This window comes from Vipera ursinii (genome assembly GCF_947247035.1).
Source record: "Vipera ursinii genome assembly, chromosome: 7".
Classification (NCBI taxonomy): Eukaryota; Metazoa; Chordata; class Lepidosauria; order Squamata; family Viperidae; genus Vipera; species Vipera ursinii.
Window position 1 is genome coordinate 47,831,145 of NC_139521.1, and position 23,057 is coordinate 47,854,201.

Here is a 23,057-nt window from a genome sequence, read left to right on the forward strand (position 1 = left end):
GAGCATAATCAACATAACATAAACATATTAAAAATTATGGGAAATTTGAAATGGTATGCATTTCAGGATTTTTTTTGCAGCAACTGTATGTATTTTGAGACAAAAATATAATCAATTCTCACTTCGTTGGCACTTGCAATCAATTTTTTAAAGCCCCAGCCATCTGCTGCCCATCGATCAGCAACTTCTTTGTCTGAACATATTATGAAGTTATCAAAGTAAATATTAGATGTCATAGACCAGAGTTCTAAACCCATAGCATCAACAGTAGTCATCTGAAAAGGATGAGCATCTTCAAAATAATCAGGATTAGGAATTTTCTGAGGACTCCATATACCCTGTAAGAGGAAAATAATAGAATCCATTTGAAAGAAGAAAAACATTTAATAATCTAATATGACAGATAGAATGTTGGCAACCGTTCAAAATGAAGCTTCCTATTATTTTAGAGTGAATTCTATAGGTACAGATAAAACAAAAGTATTTTTTACATAATCCAGCCTCTGGTTCCCATTGATGAATTCAGTCTGTAATATTTTATGGATTGGAAAAGAGGGCTTAGTGCATCAATTAAACTAAAATATTAACCAGTCCCTGAATTGTATTTGTGGGACAATATGAATAAGTTCTTTCCCTGTATATTTAACCCCTTTTTCCTTTCTTTATGGCATGAGTAAACGAGGCAGTATAATTAAGCCCAGCACAATTTTCTAAACTTGATGAAATTGAAAACAATGGTTTATTAGAATTTTTCTCATTTGACTTTTTTGCACAGCAAAAGAAAGAATAAAAAATCAAAATCTAAGTTGAGGTTTGCTCATCCAAACAAGGCCACTGTCAATTGTTTTAATGATAAGAAGAAATATCCTCATGACATAGATAGCTGCTTGTGTTAAAGATTTATGATTTTTATATTTCATTTGGACTAATAATGTAATTCATACATCATGGTCCAGGATCTTTTAAAGCAGTGGGTACTATTTCCCATTATGTTGCAAATGTCAAAAATAAAATTAAATAAACTAGATTTTATAATAATTGGACATGGTGAGATTTTAGTTTTGACCCAACAGTATCATGTACAGATGCTACTTTGCCAATTCTCTATAACAGACATGTCAAACGCGTGATGTCACATGACATCACGCAATGTATCAGGACAGTTTTGTCATTGCCAGCAATGGGGTGGGTGCAACTTCTGGATGACGCGCCCAGCCCGCAGGCTAGCAGTTTGATACCCCTGCTCTAGAATATAAGTCCTCTTGTGCTTTCAAATAAGTCTACACTGATCAGATACCTTCACAGATTCCATTAAACAAATCCAACTCTATTTGCCTTTAGAAAAGCCATTAAGACCTGTCTTTTTTTCCAGGTATTTGGATCTAGTGAGTGAAATCTCCTTTTGATTGTTTAATTATCTCATTTGTCTATGGAGATTCTCAATCACAGTCATGAGAAGCATTTTTAAAAATAAAACCAAGGAAGTCCAGTTGCCTTTTGGAAAAAAGCACCTTTTGAGACAATTATCACATTTGTACACCATTTTGTATTTTATATACTGGGTTATTTTTTAATACTTTTTTCCTATTTATTGTTTGCTTTTGTTGTACAGCATCCTCAGTTTCATTGGGTTTTTGTTGGGAAGCACTATAAATCCATTAAATAAATATATAAGAAAATGTATATGAAAATTTTATTAATAAATACATGCAGCTTTATGAATCCAAATAAAGATCAAAAGTCATCAACTTTAAGATTTTTCTTTGTTTTCAAAGAGATAACACAGTGCACCCTTTATCTTCCACTTCTATTTTTTATTACATATATCAACATCTAACTCAATTTTCCCAATGCTATTCTATATATTTCTTTTATAGTTGATATGAAGCACATACACACAAAACAAAGGTACAAGCATAATTGGGGTAAATTTCATAAGAATAACAGTTCTTGGAATAACTGCATGAGGGACAGTGAGATACCTAAAGCAGCCCACTGACAACAAACTGTTTAGTGAGATAAGAATGATGATTATTGAAATGGCAGGGATTTATGACAGTTGTGAAAGCATGAAATAAATCACCTTAAAAGAGGGCATGGCTGATTAGATGTTGGTACAGAAATACAATCTTTTGCAAGTATCATATGTATAAAATTGACATCAATCCACAAACAGAATCTAATCTAATCAGCATACATTTTAACTTCTAGTTCTCCTACCATGCAATGATGATGTGAGATTTGCATTTTAGTAACGGAACAGTTAAAAAAGTCCATTATAATTCCCAACAAAATATATAGCAATCAACATAATATATAACAATTGTTGCTTTTACCTGATAGTTTGGATTTTCTATCATTGGCGGCTTCCATTTTCCTTTATAGTTTGGATTGTTCATCATGGGATGTGCCCATACCCCACAACCAGGTGCAGCTTCACATTTTGGATTAGGAATCTGTGGAGCTTCCCACTCCCCATCCATTTCTTCATCCCTATAAAACAGATAAATATATCTATTCAAAAAACATTTTTTAAAAAAGGATGAAACTATAAATAACAAAAACATGCCTTTCCTCCTATCTGTTTCAACTGCTTAAGACATAACTGAAAAGTTAATAAAAAAAATAAAGATAAAAGTTTCTCCTGTCTAGTTGTGCCCAACTCTTGGGGATGGTGCCCATCTCCATTTCTTAGCCTAGGGAGCCAGCATTATCCGAAGATATTTCTGTGGTCATGTGACCAGCATGACCATATGCCAAAGGCCATGGAACGCTGTTACCTTCCCACCAAAGTGATGCCTATTTATCTACTTGTATTTGCATGCTTTTGAACTGCTAGGTGGGCAGTTCAAAATATAATAATGACACATAAAATACGTCAGTTTTCTCTAAGTTGACATCTTGCAATCAAACTCTTGCATCCTGCTAGTGGTTTTAGTGTTTTCACTTATTCATTACTGCAACATACTGAAAGAGAGAATGCAGATGTTTTTCTCATATCTCTTAAGGTTTTTACTTCAATGAAATGTATAGTGCAATTATTAAATATTTCAGTTACATGTGATCTATGAATCAATGGATCACATGCTACAGATATGTTTAAGATCCAATTCTTGATAGAGCAGTTAAAATAATTTCTAATTAGCATATAGTTGTGGTGGCAAACCTATGGCATACGTGCCGCAGGTGGTATGCAGAGCCCTCTCTGTGCCCCAGTCCTAGGCCTTCAGCTGAGTTTTATAAAACCTTTTCGCTTTAGGCCTTCACTGCCGTGTGCAAAAAAATAAAAAAGGTTCAATCTCAATCAATTTCATCTTCTTGCAGGAAAAAAAAGATCTCGCAAAGTTGGAATTGATTGAACTTTTTATTCCCACACAGTCTGCCGTTACCACCGCAGCCATGCCCACCCAATGGGCCACGCCCACCCAATGGGCCATGCCCACCCGGCACCTGAACATACATAAGTGGGTTTTGGGTTGCAGTTTGGGCACTCGGTCTCTAAAAGGTTTGCCATCACTGGCATATAATGAAAATATCATTTTAAGAAAGCTTAAAACCCCATTTTTAATCCAAACCTTTCTGACTTGGTTTTAGAATCCTGCCTGAGATTCCAAGTGGTATTGATTGACATTAAATTCTGGAGGAATATGCTAGCTTTTCTAAAGTTCTCCTTTCTGCCCATAAAATTAGGTAAACAACATTTCAAGTAAATAAATAAACTCTTAACATTCCCTAATGCACAATGCTGAGAACTATTGCTCTTATTTGATATATTAATTTTCATACCTTAAAAGATTCAATTTTCAGTTTCTGAACTAAACTTAATAATCAGTTTTTACATATTTAAATACAATATAAAGCAACTAAAGCCAGCCAATAAAGCAAAAGATAAACACAATTTAAAAACTTACAGATTCATAAATAAATATCTTCAATCTAATCTGTTACAGTAATAATTACCAATCTTCTGGTTTTTCTGCATTTGGATCTGGAACGTATTCAGGTTCATTATCAAGCCATCCTTCAGGTTTAACAGCATCAGGATCTTCTATGTTTGGAGGCTCCTCTTCATTCCTTAAAATTACAAGCCAATTTTATCACAAAATACATAAAAGAGCAGCAAGGTACATTACTATTATGAGTACATTTGTTCCTCCAGAAAAAAGGTATGGATATGAAATATATTTTTCTATATTTGCATATTTTATATATTTTAAGTCCTTTTATTATAGAAGTGAATCAAAAGAATACTGCTACACCAACATTAAAAGTGAAAATCTTTGCATGTGGACAAACATGCAGTCTTATTAAAGACTGTTAATCTAGGCTTTCTTTATTTTGCTAAAAAGCACTAAGTGAAAGCCTTGGTTGATCAACAATGATGATAACTAGAGAATACTATGTGTAAGCATAGCTGCTGAGAAAGATGACATTTAGAATATTGCTGTAGGTAGGTAGATAGGAAGGCTAAAAATCCACTCATATATAAATGAGAGACAGTAGTACACCATCAAAAGGGGGAGGAGGGAGCAATTATATATTCTCTTTACCAGTCATCTGGCTTTACAGCATCAGGATCAGGTATTTTAGCTCTCTCATCCCAATCTTCAGGCTTCTTATCATTAGGATCTTCTATTTCTTTTGGTGGGTTTACAGGTGGAATCATGTCTTCTAGGAGATTTCCCTTGCTGACAACTGCTTGGTCAATTAATACTTCAAAAGTATTATCAGGTTGCAGCACTAAAATATAGTAAGTTAATATATTAAATCAGGCATGTCAAACTCGTGACGTCATGTGACGTCGTGCGACTTATCGTGACTTTCCCCCCATTGCCAGGAATGGGGTGGGTGCAGTGTTAGTATGATGCACCCGGCCTGCAGGCTGGCAGTTTAAATGAAGAAGAAATTAAATGAAGGAGAAATTATAAAAATATTTTTCATAATCCTTAAATATTTATTAGAAATAGTTTGTTTGTGATTTTCCATTTGAACCATATAATCAGCCTGAAAATTATGCCAGTTCCGAATATATATATATATATATATATATATATATATATATATATATATATATATATATATATATATTCAAATGAATTTTCTTAAAAGAAATTTATTCTGAAATCTCTCCTTTAGCTATATGTGATTATAAAAATGTATTCTTAAAATATATTTTGTATGTTTTAAATATTTTTTTTTTCATTTCAAAACTGCCATCTTTGTTCTTTTAAAAGATATTTCTTCCTGTTGTATTATTATTAAAAGCACAACACTGAACCTCATACAGAACATTTTTATCCCTATTTATTCATATGTTATAACATGTTATGTCAGTGCACCTTTCTCTATATGAAGAATTCTTAGGATTTCACTTTATTTACAAAGGCAAACAAATTCATATACTTAATAGATATATTCCTCAAAACGTCTCAATTTCTATTAAACTGTCATCTTGTATAAAATGCAAATATCATATATGATCAATTATCTGAAAATAAAATGATTTTGGTCAATAACCGAATGCACCTAGAATAAGCTTCAATTCACTTTAAAGTAATCTTAATTATCCTATGCAGCAACATCATTTAATCTGAGGGGAACTATAAAACAGGATTAATGCTGGCAAGTAAACAATCAATATTTTCCTAAAGATTTTTACCAACTTGAAACATAACTCAGAATTATGGGAGTTTTAATCCAACAATGTAGGGCATCAGATTGAATAAACCAGTGCTTTAGATTTTAACCCATATAAAAGCCCTAATGTACAAAGCAAATTTAAGTAGAATTAAAGACTTCTGGCGCTCTGAATTGCAACATCCTTTTATTTGCAAAATTTCAATACCCTCTAAGTTCTGCCATGAGAACATGAGCCCCACTGCTTTCATTAGTAACCGTAAGAAAACCTATCTTCAAGTATAAGAATTCCTCTAATTTTCATTATGAATTTGAGATAAGGAAGTATCTAAAGTTCCCAGTTTTCTAGAGTTACCAGTGGTTTCCTTTATACATACCTGCTTCTATGGTTATAATGAGCATTTTCCTATAGCATTAAGTGCAAAAAGGCAAATGACATTATTGAAACAAAGAGTTCTATTTCCTTTAGGTTTTCTCTGAAGTCTTTGTCCTATTCTTCAAACATTCACAGCAATATTAAACTGTTACCACAGAAACGGAATATTCCCATAATGACCAAATGAAAATTAATAGTTCTTTAAAATGGAGAACATATTCATGTATTTTAAATATATGCTTGTGCTCTAGTAAATATTTCCATTCTATCTTATTTTTCTAAATTGAGGAATGTAAAAAAAAATACCAAGGGTATATAGATGGGTCTTCTTGTCAGTATAAATTTTTTTCAGATCTACATCAGGACGTTTGGCATGCTTCTCCTCATAATCCCCAGTCTTAGGATGTTTATGTCTAAAGATAAAGTGTAGTTTATAGTCTTCTCCACATTTATCTGGCCCAAACATAATTGTGTATGATGTTTTATCATAGAAGTATTCCTGCAGGATAAAAATGAATACAATATTTTGGTTGTAACAAAAAATATTTTGCAACAAAAAACACTAGCACTAGTTAGAGCTTGATATCTCCTTATTTTAAATATTTAAAAGAATGTTTTTTTAGAAATTAGTAGCATTTCTTTAGTTGCAGTTCATAACACATAACATGGAAAAAGCAATATATAATTGATAATTAATGTTCAGAGACCTAAAAAGATAATTATTTGACCTTCTGCGGTTGCAGTAGCATAGGAATTTCCTGCTGCGTCCTGTTCCAAAAATAGGGCTCTTGCAAAAAAAATGTGGTTGAAAAACAGCCAAATGTATATAGCAGCAAGCAGAAAATAATAATTTCATCTGGTTCTAGAGATTTAAAACTAACCTTCCAATGAGAACTTCCAAGGCTCATTGTGTAAGCAAAATAACTCACTTAAAAAATGAATAAAACAAGTCTAAGTTTCTAATGGGAGAAGAAAGTGGCAAGACTGAGTCTGAAAACACACATTACAGAAAATTAGATTCCCCCAGTGCCTCCCTACAAGAGGAGAAGTTGGCCAACATCTTGGAATGTTTGTGAATGCTTCATTCTAGAGCCTTGGTGGAGCAGTGGGCTAATGCCTCCTTAAGTAACACCAGCTGCCTGCAATTAGTGCAGGTTCGCATCCCACCAGGCTCAAGGTTGACTCAGCCTTCCATCCTTCCGAGGTAGGTAAAATGAGGACCCAGATTGTTGGGGGCAATTAAGCTGACTTTGTAATAATGCCGCTTGGGGGGTGTATGAAAGCCCTAATAAGCAGGCACATACATAGAATGAAGGCTACTGCTAAGCTTGTAAGCCGCCCTGAGTCTTCGGAGAAGGGCGGGATATAAATGGAATAAAAATAAAAATAAAATAAATAAAATTCTAAGTCCCCTTCTTCCCAGTTCCATGACCCAGAGGAGAACAAATGGAACTCGTTTCATACTTCCTAATGCAGCAGTCTCCCACCTTTCTCGCTTTGCGGACAAGTGTGTGGGGAGAGGGGATGATTCCATGCAAATGGCAGGTGAGCGCACATGCTCGCACACTGTGAGGGCAAGTGGCGCTGCACACACGTGTGTGCTCACCCACCATTTTCACAGCCCAATTCTGAAAGGGCCGCAGCCCAGTGGTTGGGGACCCCTGTCCTAATGCACATATACATTCAGAGATGCAATACAAGTACAGAGCATAAACATAGAGAAACAACAGGTTACAGTACTACCCAGAAAAAATACGTCTCTCTCCCTTATGGCCACTGCTAATAAAAGTACTGGAAAGAATTTCAGAAGCCATGCTTAACATGCTTTCCCTTGTTATAATTATATAACATATCAACATAGGGCAAATAATTTAAATATTAATATATTAATGGCTTAAAATTAGAATTCCTGTATTTTCAAATCCTAACTCAAATTTTGGAATAAATTAATACAAAAGTAATAAATTTTAGTTAACAACAGATTATTCGAACTTATCTTTGAAGCTCATTAATCTTCAGCCAATTACAATCTTTCACCTTAATTATCCTTGCAGAACTATTACAATAATGAAATTGGGATAGGCAAGAACAATTATGTACACTGAACTTCTTGGGACACAGGAGGGATATGTCAGATTATTATTTTTCATTTTATTGTGATTTTTTAAAAAAACATGCCAGATGAATAGGATTTTTATATTCTGGATCTTTTTACATACAATTTCAAACCTGCTGATTGGTATCATTTTATCTTTTCAGATTGAATTTAGTTTAGTTTTCTATATTTGTATTATAGTTTTATAATACAAACTACTAAGAATATGACTGAAGGATGAGAGAAAAAAATAGCCATAAACAGCAAACATTCTAATTAATGAAACATGCATATCAGGCTAGTGTATGCTGACTTACTAAAAAAAATAATAAAAATTGAAGTAAGTTATCTATCAGAGGAAGCGGTGCCTATTTGTGTGTGAAGCTCAGTAATAAAAACTGATTATAAGTATTGAAAGTTTGGAAGTTCTCCTTCCAAATACTGCAACATGACTGATCAAATCATCTCTTGCAGTTATTACGTACCAGATCCAAATCGTCACTTTTGGACAGAAGTTTAACATATGCACCACCACAATCAATGCCATCCTGAAAGTTCACTTCATATCTGCATAACAGAAACACATTAATACTCTTTTGCAGATAAATATTAAGTTTCTTTAGCTAACAATCCCCAGCTACTTAGGTACTGTGTTATGCCATTTTGTCAATTAGTACCTGTTATTCTCCCTGTGATTGACCTAAAACATCTTTAACTTGTTTTGAACATTTAAAGTTATAGATTAATATTGTACTCTTTTTACACCAAAATAATGATAGTGCATTTTGAAAACCAGATTATAGAAGTGGAGGAGCATTGTTCTTATGGTCCATCGCCCAGGTAGATGTTTAAACTGGATATGGCAATTTTATCCACCTAGAGTCCTTCTCAAGGACCTGGGATGGGCAAATGTTGTTTGGTAGGCAGGTATTGTCGCAAGATATATTATTATTATGGCTGGTTGTACAATTAGCCAGATATTTAGACTGGATTTGGCATTTTATCCACCTATTGAATATTGTGGTTATTATTATCATTATTTCACATGTAAATATATACTTACTGAACAATCAGTGGCTTAATATCAAAAACAAATGGCTTTGTTAACATAGTTGATATTGCATGATGTTTTGCTACTGATTTTAGTACCAATCCTCTGTCACCAGGCACCATGTTTTCTTTTAATGGTTCTATTTCCCACCTTCCTAAGTGAGATAACAGCAAGAGAAGAGAAAAAAAGTGAAATTTTACAAGCACTAGAAGAAATCTATCTATCTATCTGCAGTGGTGGCACAATAGTTAAAAGGCAGTATTGCACGCTAATTTTGCCCACAGCCAGCGGTTCGATCCTGAGCAGCTCAAGGTTGACTCAACTTTTCATCCTTCTGAAGTTGGTAAAATAAGGACCCAAGATTGTTGGGGGCAATATGCTGACTGTGAATCACTTAGAAAGGGCTGTAAAGCACTGTGCAGTGGTATATACCTCTGCATGCTATTACTATCTCTAGCTAGCTAACTAGCTAGTATAAAAGTAAAAAATAAGCACCAATGAATACAAATACTATCTGCCAACAACCCACCAGCCAAAGAGTACTTTTCTTCTCTGTAAAATGGAACAGTTAAGTCATCAAAGCTTTCCAGAATCAAAATAAGTATAAGGTTGCTCACAAATCTGTCCAGGATTAGGGCCAAAGTTCAATGTCTCTTATATTCAGATTAAGTTACATTTGTACAAAGACAAAAGCCAGATCTTGTGTATGATCTCCCAAATGTGCCAGACCGTAAGTAAATTGGATCAAGTCCATTATTGTTATGGCAGCCATGACCTTAGGGCTGTTTCAGATACCCAACCAAGGGGAGGAAAGATTAAGACTCCCAATACTTCCAGTTAGAATAAATCTATTGTCACCTTAGCAACCAGATTGAGCAGTCTTGGCAGGAATGCCACTGTGAACTTGGGGGAACAGTACATAAGCAGTCAGCCCAGCTAGTCCTTCTAGTCCCAATTTAAAAATAAGGTATTGAGTTCAGTAATGATTCTTAATGCCAACAGAATCTCACATATGACTAAAAGAACCCCTCACCCTGATGTTAATTTGAAATCTGGATGGGTACGTTTATGAAAAAGAGTCTTTGTCCTCCTCTTCTGCTGCCCAGGTTTTGACTGTAGAGGCCAGATCAGCCCTCTCATCCATAATCAAATCATGGATGAGTAAGGTTTTACTATAAACAAACCTGGCATTAAAGAGCAGCAATTCTTGGATTCTAAATAACCTGGAACCTTGTTCCCCGGTATGAAAAGTGAGAACTGGAAGGGGGGAAATCATATAACGATGTCAAACCCACTTACCCTAAATGCAGCCCACTCACTCTCTTCTGCCATACTTTTCTTAGCTCATCATAACCAAGTACCATTTTCTATTTCTGGAGAAGCAATGGTAGACTTAAGATAGCTCTGCAGAGAGCAAAGCGAATGGCTGCAGTAGAAAGAGGAGTTGGTGAAAGAATTGGTTCCTCAGAATTCTTCTTTGGAGCAAGGGCAGGCTGGGATTATCCACAAGTGCTCCATACAGAGGGTCCCCAGGAGGAAACCATAAGACAGCAGTCTTCAGTGGGTTTTAGTACTCTGGGGGGGTGGGGGTGGAAAGATCTCACCTAAGTCACACATCAGCATCTTTAAAGGAACACTGAGTTCACATCCTTCCTCTCTTAATCACCTTAGGAAACTGCTTGTTAATGGTTTTTTAGAAGTTAAGAAACTTGAGAAAAGGCAGGTTTCATTACAACTAGGTGCATTTCCTTCTATCCTTGATGAAAAAGGTTTCCTGCATGTTTAAGGATTTTTTAAAAAATCAATCAACAGCCAAGGAGTGATTATAACGTTGATTTTGAAAAGTTATGAACAGATTAATGGGATAGATGAATCAAAAGACTATTTCCTATGGGTTGTTCAACTTTTTATAAAAATACGTATGAAGATTTTGAAAGTAATTATAAAAAATCCACCCATGGGAAAGTGTTGATTCAAATATATATATATATATAGTGAGGGAACTTTGAAGGTTGACTAGAGGAAACCAGACAGAGCTAAAGATTATAAATAAAAGAGAGGGAATCTATTAATACAGGGGTGTCAAACTCAATTTCACTGAGGGCAGGATCAGCATTGCGGTTGCTCTTGGGAGGCCGGTGGGTGTTGCCAGGGTGGGCGTGGCCTACTGGGTGGGCATGGCTGGAGTGGGTGGGCATGGCCAGCTCTACATCATTCGCGTCAAGAGTGCCTATGGGGGCCTGGGCAGGAGTGGGACAGATCTCTCTGGCAGAAGGGGGTGGGATCATGGCAAGTGCCAAGGCATGGTCCACTGGAGGAGCCTCACTGTTCCTCTCAGGCCATGCCTAGGGGGGGGGCCTGGATGGTGGCACAGGCTGCCCAGAGCCCTGGGCAGCAGAGGTCAAACACCCAGCCCGGCTCTCGAGCACCCGCAGCACCAAGCCCAGCCCCACTTCCCCAAGAGGGCGCCCAGCTGCACTTACCTCCTACTCAAGGCTGCTGCTGCTGTGCTTGCTCTCCTTAGTCAGATTGCTCATGATGGGTACAAGGGCAAAGTCAGAGGGAGGCCTATTCCCTCTCCAAGGGAGGAGACTGGGCTTTGTATTCAAAGCTTCCTTAGCAATAGGATGGGAGACCTCCAGGATAGGCCAGGAGGAGGGGGCAAGGGGATGGTGAAAGGGCAGCAGGGCAGGACTAAGGCAGGACTTCACTCAGACCCTCCCTCTCCTTCCTTCCTTTCTAAGAACAGAGTGCTGGGAAAATATTTGAGATGAGGAAGGGAGAAAAACAGGCAAGAAACGCAGCTGGGGAGGTGTCACCCTTCGTGAGGAATGAAGAAATGCACCATCACCTGGAAGTGCCCAGCACATGGCCCTCGCCTACTTCACATATTGGTGGGCTCTGGGAGAGGGGATGCCATGAGCAGCGTGAGAGTCACCATTACCTATGCAATGCCACCCAGCCCCCAGCCTGTCCGGTTTCAGTAGGCAGCAAGGCGCTCTCCTCACAGCGCCAAGAGGCTGAGCCAGGTGGCACAAAGAAACATGACGATGCCCAGCCCCCAGCCTGCCCGATTTCAGCAGGCACCAGGGCACTCTCCTCAGTGCGCCAAGAGGCTGAGCCGGGTGGTGCAAATGTAAAAAGAAGCGCGATGCCACCCAGCCTGCCCTGTTTCGGCAGGCAGCAGGGTGTTTTTCTCACAGCACCAAGAGGCTGAGCTGGGCGGTGTGAATCCAAAAAGAAGTGCGATGCCACCCAGCCTGCCCGATTTCGGCAGGCAGCGGGGCGCTCTCCTCACAGTGCTGAGAGGCTGAGCCGAGTGGTGTGAAGCTCGCCAGCTTTGCACCTTGCTGCCTGCTGAAGCTGAGCAAGCTGGGGGCTAGGCAGCATTGCACTTCTCATCAGATCCACACCACCCAGCTCAGCTCTTGGCGCTGTGAGGAGAGTGCCCCACTGCCTGCCAAAACTGGACAGCTGGGAGCTGGGCGGCGTCACGCTTCTTTTTGGATTCATGCCGCCCGGTTCAGCTTCTCAGCGCTGTGAAGAGAGTGCCCCGCTGCCTGCCCAAACCAGGCAGGCTGGGGGCTGGGCGTCGCCGTGCTTCTTTTTGGATTAGTGCCACCCAGCTCAGCCTCTCGGTGCTCTTGAGTAGAGCACCCCACTACCTGCCGAAACCAGGCAGGCTGGGGGCTGGGCAGTGTCGCGCTTCTTTTTGGATTTGTGTCATCTGGCTCAGCCTCTTGGCACTGTGAGGAGAATGCCCCGCTGCCTGCCGAAACCCCTCCCCTGGAGCCCATGAAGCCAGATATGTGAACTAGGCGAATGCCATTTGCTGGTCACTTCCAAGCAATGGTGCGTTTCTTCATTCCTCACAAAGGGTGACACCTCCTCAGCGCACGCCCAGGGAGCAGGGCTGACGTGGCAGGGGATGGTCCCTCACTTTTTCCAGATGCCCTTGTGGAGCTAAGACTGAATCCGTTTCAGCATAGATGGCCACCACAAAATTGTACATTGGCTCCCGGGGGCTGTTCCCTCACTGTTTCCAGGATGGGTTCACGGGCCACATCAAACCACTTCGTGGGCCGGATCCATTGACATGTCTGTATTAATACAATACAGCAATATTATTTGACTGTGGAAGAATTCAAGGATATTTTGGGAAAATGCACTAAGAAATGACTCTTGTTTGCTACTACAAAAATAGATTTAAAAGAAGCTACAGAAGAGGTGCAGATTTTATTAGACAAAATAGAGACCGGGGTTGATTTCAATATGGATTTAAAAATAGATTTTAAAATGCCAGATTACAAGAATGATATGGAAAAAGATGTCACACTGGATTTACAAATGAAATTGGTCGATATCTTACTAATTAAAGGCAACATACATAGGAATAATAATAATAAATTAGAAGAGTAACTTGGATAGCTTTCTTATGTTGGAATTTCAAGAGACATGCTAAAATACAGTAAAGGAATTTCTGAGTGGAGACAAAATGCATTGTCAGAAGGAACTGCTTTTGCTTTTAATCTTAAACTGTCTTCTTAGAAGTCCAAAAATATACTATTGTGATAAAATGATTGAAACTAGGAGAAGTGCAACAAGTACAATCTGCCATGGTGCAATTTGTATGGAATTTTAATTAACAATATAAAAAAGAATATACATGAGAAGTGCTAGAAGTTGAAACAAAATATCCAAATAAACTTACACAAAGCAGTAATTCATTAATAATACTAAGTTTATGCCTTACCATCATACTTTGCAATATTTTCATCTGTATCCTCCTTTTTGGTCTGAGATAAAACCCACCTGTTTAAAAACAACAACAGCACAACCAGGTCATACAATTCCTGTGAAGCAGAATAGTTGTTAATTATTTTAATCTACCAGGAGGTTTAGACTGTCACTTGTCACTCATTTAAAGTTTGGTCTGACCTATATGTGGGTAAATTTGAAATGAGGTGCTAGAAAAGTTTATATCAATTCAGATGGCAACATTGGGGGCAGAGGGAGTAAATGTTGCTCCTTAATACAAAAAAACCTGTAACAAGTGAAAACTATATTGAGAATTAAATTGAAACTGTTCTCTGACCACTCAATAACTAGTGTTCAGAGATGATTAAAATTATTTATTTCAACACATAAAACAATAAAAACAGCAATATGCATTAAAGATAAAATAATAAAATTTAGAAATTTTCCACAACCATTCCAACTAGCTACAGTAGGGGGAGATATAAGTCACAGGTTTCACTTTCCTGGATTGGCAAAAGACCAAGTGCTTTTTAATTCCTTCTATTCCTGAACTGCTTCTATTCAAACTGCAATTATAAAAAAAATAGAAATCTTAAGAACTAGTCTATGACTTATTTCTTTACATTTTTCCCAATTTTGTTCAGCATTGGGTATCTTGTACTATAAAATATGACATGGCTGATTTTTAAATGTCCCCAAATAATTACTAATTATCAGATATAATTATAAATAATCAACATGAAATAATAGAATCATTCACAGAGATGCAGGTCCTGGCATAGTGCTAGAATAAAACCATCGTATTCTTCTAAATTTAAAGCTGATTTTTAAAATGGAAACTTCTGGCTCACTCAAAAAGCTCAATTTTACCTGTCTTTGCCTAGTTTTCCTTAAATTAATACCATATTATTTATCAATGTATATAAATTATCTTATGGATTCTGAGAATAATACATCTCCTATAAATAGAAGTTTTTCTTATTTTTGGATTCAAATGTTTCTTCCCTGAGAGGTAAGAAATACAAAATATTTCCACAGCTTTCTACATTAGGACTTTCCTAATGTATTTTTCTAAATAGCAGTTTTCATGACTGTTGATATAAATGGTAAAACTACATGTTTAAATTTGAGCAAGAATAGCTCAGAATAAGTCTCATGTCATAACTCTACAAAAAGGTATAGATTTAATTGATATTATTATTCCATTATTAAATTATTAAAATAACAGTGGAAGAAAACATGTTTATTACAACTGAAAGTAGGTAGTTCATAAGTAATTCATTTTAAATGTTTTTTAAATATCAGTTATCAGTATAAATTACTACTCCATTTAGTTTTATCATCGTTGATAAATTTTATAAATAAAAAATAACGAATTAATAAACAAAAACAGTTTAAATCAAATGTGATACAACAATCCTTAGGAGCTTATGCTTCTAATAGTTGTTTTATTATTGTTCAGTTGCTTCCAATTTTTCATAATTCAATTGTAATTTTGGCAGAAGTTTGTCTTGTAAACCTATGCTTGCATCACTAGTGGCAGTATCTAGCTACAATGTCGTCTGTTAATCTCTTTTTTAATTCCCTGATTTTTTTCCAGAAACAGAGTCTGATCTAGTGAGATTATTTCAGATTGCTTGGAATTATGTACCCCAAAGAGTTAAGCTTCAGATTCATTATTAGTGCTTCCAATGAGCAGTGAACTAGAATTGGATGATTTGCTCTTCTTTGGTCCAGTATATTGCTATTTTCTCCAGCTTCACAATTCAAAGCCCTGGATTTTTCCTTGTTTGGCATTTCCGATGATCCAGCTTTTCCAGCCATATATTCAGCTGGAAAAAACAAAATCCTGATGATACCATACCTTTGTCAGTGTCTTTGCACTTGTAATATTTTGTCTTGTCCCGACCTAGCCCCTTTTCTTCATGGCTTCAATCACTATTCCTAAAAAGACAAAATCTGCACTACTTTAATTTTTCCACCTATTTGTATTGGGCTGACATTGTCTGTTCATGAAATATATTTTTAATATCAAGCAGCAGACTGCCTTATTCACTCTTTTCTTCCACCTTTAACAAGACATCCCTTAAGATTTTTCACTTTTACTTATTGAAATTGTAACATACTGTATTTGTAGGTTGTAGATATTTCTCTTAGCAATTTTAATTCATATTTCTTCTAATCCTGCATTAAATACTATACAAAGTTGGTGCCGTGGGCATTTTCAGGAGCTTATGTTCATCATTCTGGTCATCCTAGCAGACATTGGTGTTTGGTGCATTATTTTTCCAAATCTGAATTATTGATTTGTATTCTGTTTTAACTATTGTTTCCGATCAGTTTATAAATTCTTTAATAGGCAGATGAGTCAATCCAGTACAATATACTACAATCTGAAGCCAAAGACTTTGTATAACCAATAACGCAAAAATGTTTTTTAAAATATACTTGTAATTTCCATTATCACCGGATATTAGTGATATGATTTCAGGTGCCCTTTGCATCTTCTGAATCTAGCTTGTATTGAATTTCTGGTATTATTGCAAAATATTGAACTCTACTAGCATGTGAAATAAGTACAACTCTTTGATAGTTTGAATATTTTTAGTATTGCCCTTTTTGGGTATTTGGCAAACTGATGTTTTATAGATCCTTGCCCACTGTCATACATATTTATGAAATACATGTAGTCTTTAATGGTATTTTCTTGTAAGTTTCTAAACAGTTTGGTGGTGCTTCGTCAATTTCCGCAGCTTTGTGATTAGCAATATTTTCTAGGGCCTATTTAACTTTACGTTCCAGAATGTGTGCCACTAATTCAATAATCAAGCCTTCATATGTATCATTAATCTAGGAATTTTGTAAGTCTATAGTTTTTCCATATATTCTCAACATCTCTTTATGTATTTTTCTCCCTTTCCTTTCTTATGCCTATGTTTGCATGAAAGTTTTTCTTAATTTTTGATTTTTTAAAAAATAAACCTCTTATCCTTCCCATTTTATATAACGAATTTCTTTGCAATTATTTAGATTTGTCTCCTGTTTCTTATTGTACTTCTTTGGGCAAGTATCCTCTATTTTGCTTTTCACCCTTCTGTTTTAATTATACTAGAAAACAGCTATTTTTCCCTTTTGCTTTCTTCATTTTGAGATACTTTCTTTGCTTTATCTCTAATGAAGTAATGAATTTCACCTCAGACATAATCAAATCTAATACATTCTTTCCTTGTGTTGCATAATTAATTATAGAGAATATTGCCAAGATCACATTTTTTTTACAATTTTGTTTCCCTTAAGTGTAATCCCAAATTGAAATAATAAATCCCTCTAAAATTAAAAAAAAACATATAGGAAACACATAGAGAGAACTGTCTCCAAAGAAGAGGGAAGCAGTGCCTACCATGACTGCTATTTAAGAGCTTTAGGGCATTAGAAATGAAACTGACTAGTTATTGGAGGGGTGGGGTGTATTAACTAATATAAGGAAAACAGTAATAAAAGTATAATTTATTATTATTATCATCTTCTTCTTCTTCTGGATAATGCAATGATGAAAAGAGGAGCTGCTGAATTTTATGGTAGAGATGCATTTTAAAATACCATATTTTCCGGCGTATAAGACGACTCGGCGTATAAGACAACCCCCAACTTTTGAGAAGATTTTCAAGATTTTTCGTCTTATACGCCGGAAAATACTTACATGCCAGTTGCCAAGTGTCCGACACAAGCCCGATTTAGCCCCGTCTGATACAGATGGTGCAAAGCCTCCCTTTTGAAGCCCAAAGGGGCTTTTCCTTCCACCCACCCATTTGAGAGCACATTTGCAGATGGAGCAGCCACGCGTCTGGAGCCAAGCCCCGCCCAGGAGGCAGTCAGCCAGGTGGGCTCGGAAGACGCGCTGGAGAGCTGGGCTTGGGGCAGCCATGCCGACGCTGGCTGGCGAGGGCCGCTGCGTGGTCTGCGGGCGAGAGGGGCGCCAGGCCCGCCGGAAGTCCCCGGAAGTTCCTGGAACGGCCTGGCGGCAGGTGGGCACTCCCTCCCCAACCCGCCGGGGAGCGTCTCCCAAAGCGCAGCGTCTGGCAGCCGGGAGTCCGTCGGCCTGGTCGCTGGCGAGCTGGCCTGTGGCTGGGGCCGGGGCCCAGGAACCGGTAGCCGGGTGCGGGTGGGGGGAAGGAAAGCCGGGCACGGGCTTCTGCGGCTGGTTGCGAGGCCGGATGCGGGCATCTGCCGTATCGCTGGTGAGTGGTCTCGAGGCCCCGCTGAATGTCAGGCCTGCCGGGTCCGACATGCCACCCCCTCTACCCAGGGTCCTCCTGCAGGGGTAGAAGACAACTGCCAGGAGAGATAGCAGGTAGCAGGGCGCGCTCTGCTTATGCTCAGATGCCGCTTGGGTGAGGGGGAGGGGCTTCCTGCCGCTCCCGGGGTCTGGTGTTCGCAAGGGGAAGGGGCTTAGAGGCTCTTGGGGGTGGGAAGGGAGAGTCACGTTGGAGGGGGGACTGGACTAAGGAGGCTTGAAGCTGCTTTGCACGAACGGGGACGCTCGACTGATTTATGTACTATTTTCCGGCGTATAAGACAACTGGGCATATAAGACGACCCCCCAACTTTTGAGATTTTCATGGGTTAAAAAGTCATCTTATACGCCGGAAAATACGGTAGAATTAATGACCATCACTTCCTCAAATGAAATAACAGAGCTCTCCTTCCTCTCTGCCTTAGAAACTTGCATTAAAATTGAAGATGATGGATATGAGAAACTTGTGGAACTAAGAAACGATGGGAAAGGCAAACACTGGAAGGGAAATGGCTGCAATGGAGGCTGGCTAGTATCAGAAAGGGAATGTGCCTGTGCCCCTTAATTCACTCCAAACCTATCTTTGATAACATTTATTACTGGTCAATTGACTTTATTTCCAAGTTAACAAATGGGTTTTTTTTACAGATCTGGAGGCTGTCCTTGGACAATATTAAAAAAATTCACCTTCTTTATTTTATTTTTATGTTTTAATATTTTTATATTAACACAGCTAATGACAACTTGTCAGAGATGAGAACAATGTAATGTTGCCAAGGGGAAAAATTGGTGCCAAGACTTAATTATGCTATAGTCAAGTAGACTGGGGAATAGGATTAAGAAGCATCCTAGTTTCATTTATCTTCATTATTTTTATTTATAAAAAACTCGATCCAAAACATGTGAGCAAGATGTAACTAATAAGCAGAAGCTGTAAACTATCCATCTAAACTGCAAATATTCATAACTTATGGCTTTTGTTGAGAAGCACTTACCCAGACAATATTGCATCATCAAAGTTTTCAGTAAAGTACACTTCTCCTATAGGCTCTGGTGTTTTGTATACAACCTACCAAATATTTACAAAAATTATTTAAAAACTCAGAATCAGCACCTACAAATGAATACATTAAAAGTGCTAAAAGAAAATTAAATATCTGTGCATTATCAATCAAGAAGTTCATGCTATCAACAGAATACCAACAAAGCATGTTTCTCTCTGGCTTTTTTTTTCCATCAGAAAGAAATTCATGGAAGGTGTTCAACAGTGATAGATTATTTTTAGAGCATAATTTAGTTTTTCAGATATGCACAAGGGTAGCATTTACCACTATCGACTCAAACAATCACAATCTAAGTTTTACATTTCTAATTTATTTATAATTAACCTTTATATTCCAAAGCAAATCAAGTTTAATTACTAAAGTATCCTAAATTTATGGAGCAAATTAGTTCTTTGATATTTCAGAAGCTAACACATCTATTATGTATGAGCTTTCATATAAGCCTTCATCATAAACTACACAAGGCAAAAGCAGATGTGAAATAGCAATATATCAAGTTTGAATTATTTTCAGAAAAAAATATTGAATAGGTACCAAATATATTCACTGCACACCTTTTTACCAGTTCATTGAGAATTTAGAAGTTAAATTTGCCAAAATCTAGGAATTAGATCTAGTTTATACATGAAAATTTTACCTCCATGGAAGATCTGCCTGTCTCAGTGTTAGTGTCTTCTGAACTTTGGTCAAAATTTTCTACTTCAACTTCTGGATCTTCAGATTCTGCACTTACTGAACATAATAGTAAGAGACTAAATAATAAATCCCACTGATGTTGCATTCTGACCACCTGTAAAATGAAATTATGACAAATGCATCATTATTTAAAAAATCAGATATTTAAAGATTAAGATAAACCAAACAAAGCTACTACTGGGATTTTCTGCTTTTAACTTTCCAGACAACTAAATTTACTGGATTAATCTAGATGCTGAAGCTGCAATGTGAACATAGGCATAAGAAAAAAGGTGATTCATAACCCAAACTCCAATTTTTTATGTTCCAATTAGAAAAATTATAGTTTCTTATACTGTATACTTATTCCTAACGTAATACAAAAAACCCCAATATTCTTATTCTCAAAATAGTTTTAATTGTATCCATGTTTAACTGTCATAGATAAACTAAATATCTCATTTCCAGTGAATTAGATTCACATGCAATATTCTGTGATCAACCGCAGGCACTCTAACATGTCATCCATATATATCACATACTAGAGTGCCTGCAACTGATCACACAATATTGCATGTGAATCTAATTCACTGCCAGCCTGGCAATGAAATACTTAAATTTGTCTACATATGCATGCATGCATGCATATATATATACATATATACATTCATGCATACATACACACATATATAATTACATGGAGGATGAAAATAAACAAGGAAAAATAAGGAAATTCTTCAAAGATCTATGAACTACGGTGAGTTCAGAAATGGTACAATGGAATGAGTACTGTACACTGCAATTCTATACAATAATGATGTCAACATCAAATGTACTTTAGATTCTTCCTACTTATAAGACCCTCTACTACTAGAACATGGTCCACAATGTGATCATTATCAAGTCAGAATGCTAAAGGAATTGATGTAATATGGCAAGCAAATTACAGAAGGATCTGCAAAGATTCTAATCAAACTATGCCAGCAAATCTAAAGAATTGCCAACAAACTAGAAGTAGTCAAAGAAATATCTAAGAAAGATGTTAAAGAGCATTTAAATGATTACATACAATATCCTTAATATCACATATAAGAAAATAATGTTTAGGATCATTCAATGCAGTTTATAGAACTACATGGGAGATGCCAGATGTTCAATATGACTTTAGATAAGTCTAAGGAACATGATACATTTTTGCTGATGCAAGATGGATAATTTAGAAAACCAAAAAGAAACAGTACATGCTTCTTTCGATATACAGGTAGTATAGCACAATTGTCATCAGAATTTCTGTTGCCAAACAAGGCAGTTCTTAAGGAGGTCACGTCCAATTTTAAGAGCAATCTGGTTAATTCATCCACATTTTAACTGTAAAAGTAAAAATAACCCAAGTGCATACAAGGTACCGTATATACTTGAGTATAAGCCGAATTTTTCAGCCCACTTTTTGGGCTGAAAAATCCACTTCGGCTTATATTCCAGTGAACAAAAAAAAAGAACTGTCCCTTCGTTCGGAACAGGCTGCTGAGAGAAGGGAGCGGCAGAGCCTTGCAGAGCTGGTAGAGGTGGCGGCAGTCCAGCGTTGTTTCTCCCCCTTGTGCATGCGTGTGTGTGTGAGACCCACGGGAATGGCTGGTAGGGAAGCGGCATTCCGGCATTCCCCCCCTTCCTGTGTGTCGGGCCCACGGGGCTTGACACACAGAGAAACGCAAATGCCGGACTGCCGCCACCTTTACTAGCCATTCCTGCGGGTCTGACACACACACACACACACACACACACGCACGAGGGGGAGAAACAACGCTGGACTGCCGCCACCTCTGCCAGCCCTGCAAGCCGCTGCCACTTGCAGGGCTGGTAGAGGTGGTGGCAGTCCAGCGTTGTTTCTCCCCCCTGTGCGTGCGTGTGTGTGTCAGACCCACGGGAATGGCTGGTAGGGAAGTGGCATTCCGGCATTCCCCCCCTTCCTGTGTGTCGGGCCCACGGGGCTTGACACACAGAGAAACGCAAATGCCGGACTGCCGCCACCTTTACTAGCCATTCCTGCGGGTCTCACACACACACACACACACACACGCACGAGGGGGAGAAACAACGCTCTGGGCGGCAGAGGCCTGGAGAAGGAAAAATCGGCCGCAGCCTCGGGGTCGGCTTCTCCGGGGGCGCCGTCGCGATTCTGCAGGGGCCAGGTAGCAAAGACTCGCCAGGGAGGACGGGTGCCGTTGCAGCGCCCGGGGAAGCGTACCCTGCTTGACCCACGGCCGGCGGGGGAGACCGGTGCAGGAACACGCCAGGGAGCCTCCGCCGTGGGGAGGTGCCGCCACTGCCTTTCGCTCCTCCACGACTGCGGAGGCTTCCCGGCAGCGACGTTGAGAGCCACAAAGCAGGAGCGCCCACCGGACGGGTCGCGGCTGGAGGGCCGACCTTTTTCCTTCCGTGTGCGGAGCGAAGCGCTGCGACTGCGTCGTGGAAGCACCACCCGAGAGTCTTTCGGGTGGCGGATCCAGCCCCGCCACGGGCGCTGAGTTTGAAGAGAGGCTGGGCCTCCCGCTGCATCAGCCGAGAAGTGGAATTGCCGGTCCTCGTACTTTCTAAAAGCAGCGGGTGCAGATGCGCTGCTGAAATGTTCAAAATCCAACTTTTCTGCTTTTTGAAACGCATCACCGGCCGCTCCGTGCAGAAGCCCAGATTCGGGAGGGCTGCTTGGCTTCCACTTGAGCCCATCTATGTCCGCGAGCCCCCCCCCCACTACCCCTAGACCTCAGCCTGGGTCCCCTGTCCGACCCGGAGGAGTATTTTTTTAAAAAAACTTCCATCGGGATTTGTTCCTGGAGTTTAAATCCTTGCAGTCCGAAGCAAGAGAGAAAGCCGCGACCTCCTCCTGCGGGAGATTCTCTGCCGGCTCCGAAGAGCTCGACCACCAATGCCGGGGCGGCAGAGGCTTGCAGGGCTGGCAGAGGGGCGGCAGTCCAGCGTTGTTTCTCCCCCTCGTGCGTGTGTGTGTGTGTGTGTCAGACCCGCAGGAATGGCTAGTAAAGGTGGCGGCAGTCCAGCATTTGCGTTTCTCTGTGTGTCAAGCCCCGTGGGCCCGACACACAGGAGGGGGG

The 23,057-nt window shown here is 38.8% G+C and overlaps 1 protein-coding gene across 2 annotated transcripts in view; it reads right to left on the reverse strand.

Moving 5' to 3' along the window:
• The window catches only part of CLGN (calmegin), a 33,862-nt gene that overhangs the window by 5,523 nt on the left and 5,282 nt on the right, over nt 1-23,057 (reverse strand). For both annotated transcript variants that reach the window (XM_083367723.1, XM_083367724.1), the window contains exons 2-11: nt 19,913-20,065; nt 19,207-19,280; nt 13,913-13,971; nt 9,172-9,313; nt 8,594-8,675; nt 6,320-6,512; nt 4,551-4,740; nt 3,961-4,074; nt 2,337-2,493; nt 123-338 (exon numbers count right to left, since the gene is read on the reverse strand). In XM_083367723.1, coding sequence (XP_083223849.1) covers nt 123-338; nt 2,337-2,493; nt 3,961-4,074; nt 4,551-4,740; nt 6,320-6,512; nt 8,594-8,675; nt 9,172-9,313; nt 13,913-13,971; nt 19,207-19,280; nt 19,913-20,056 — 1,371 coding nt within the window. In that variant the 5' untranslated portion in view covers nt 20,057-20,065. The remainder of the gene's footprint in view (nt 1-122; nt 339-2,336; nt 2,494-3,960; nt 4,075-4,550; nt 4,741-6,319; nt 6,513-8,593; nt 8,676-9,171; nt 9,314-13,912; nt 13,972-19,206; nt 19,281-19,912; nt 20,066-23,057) is intronic.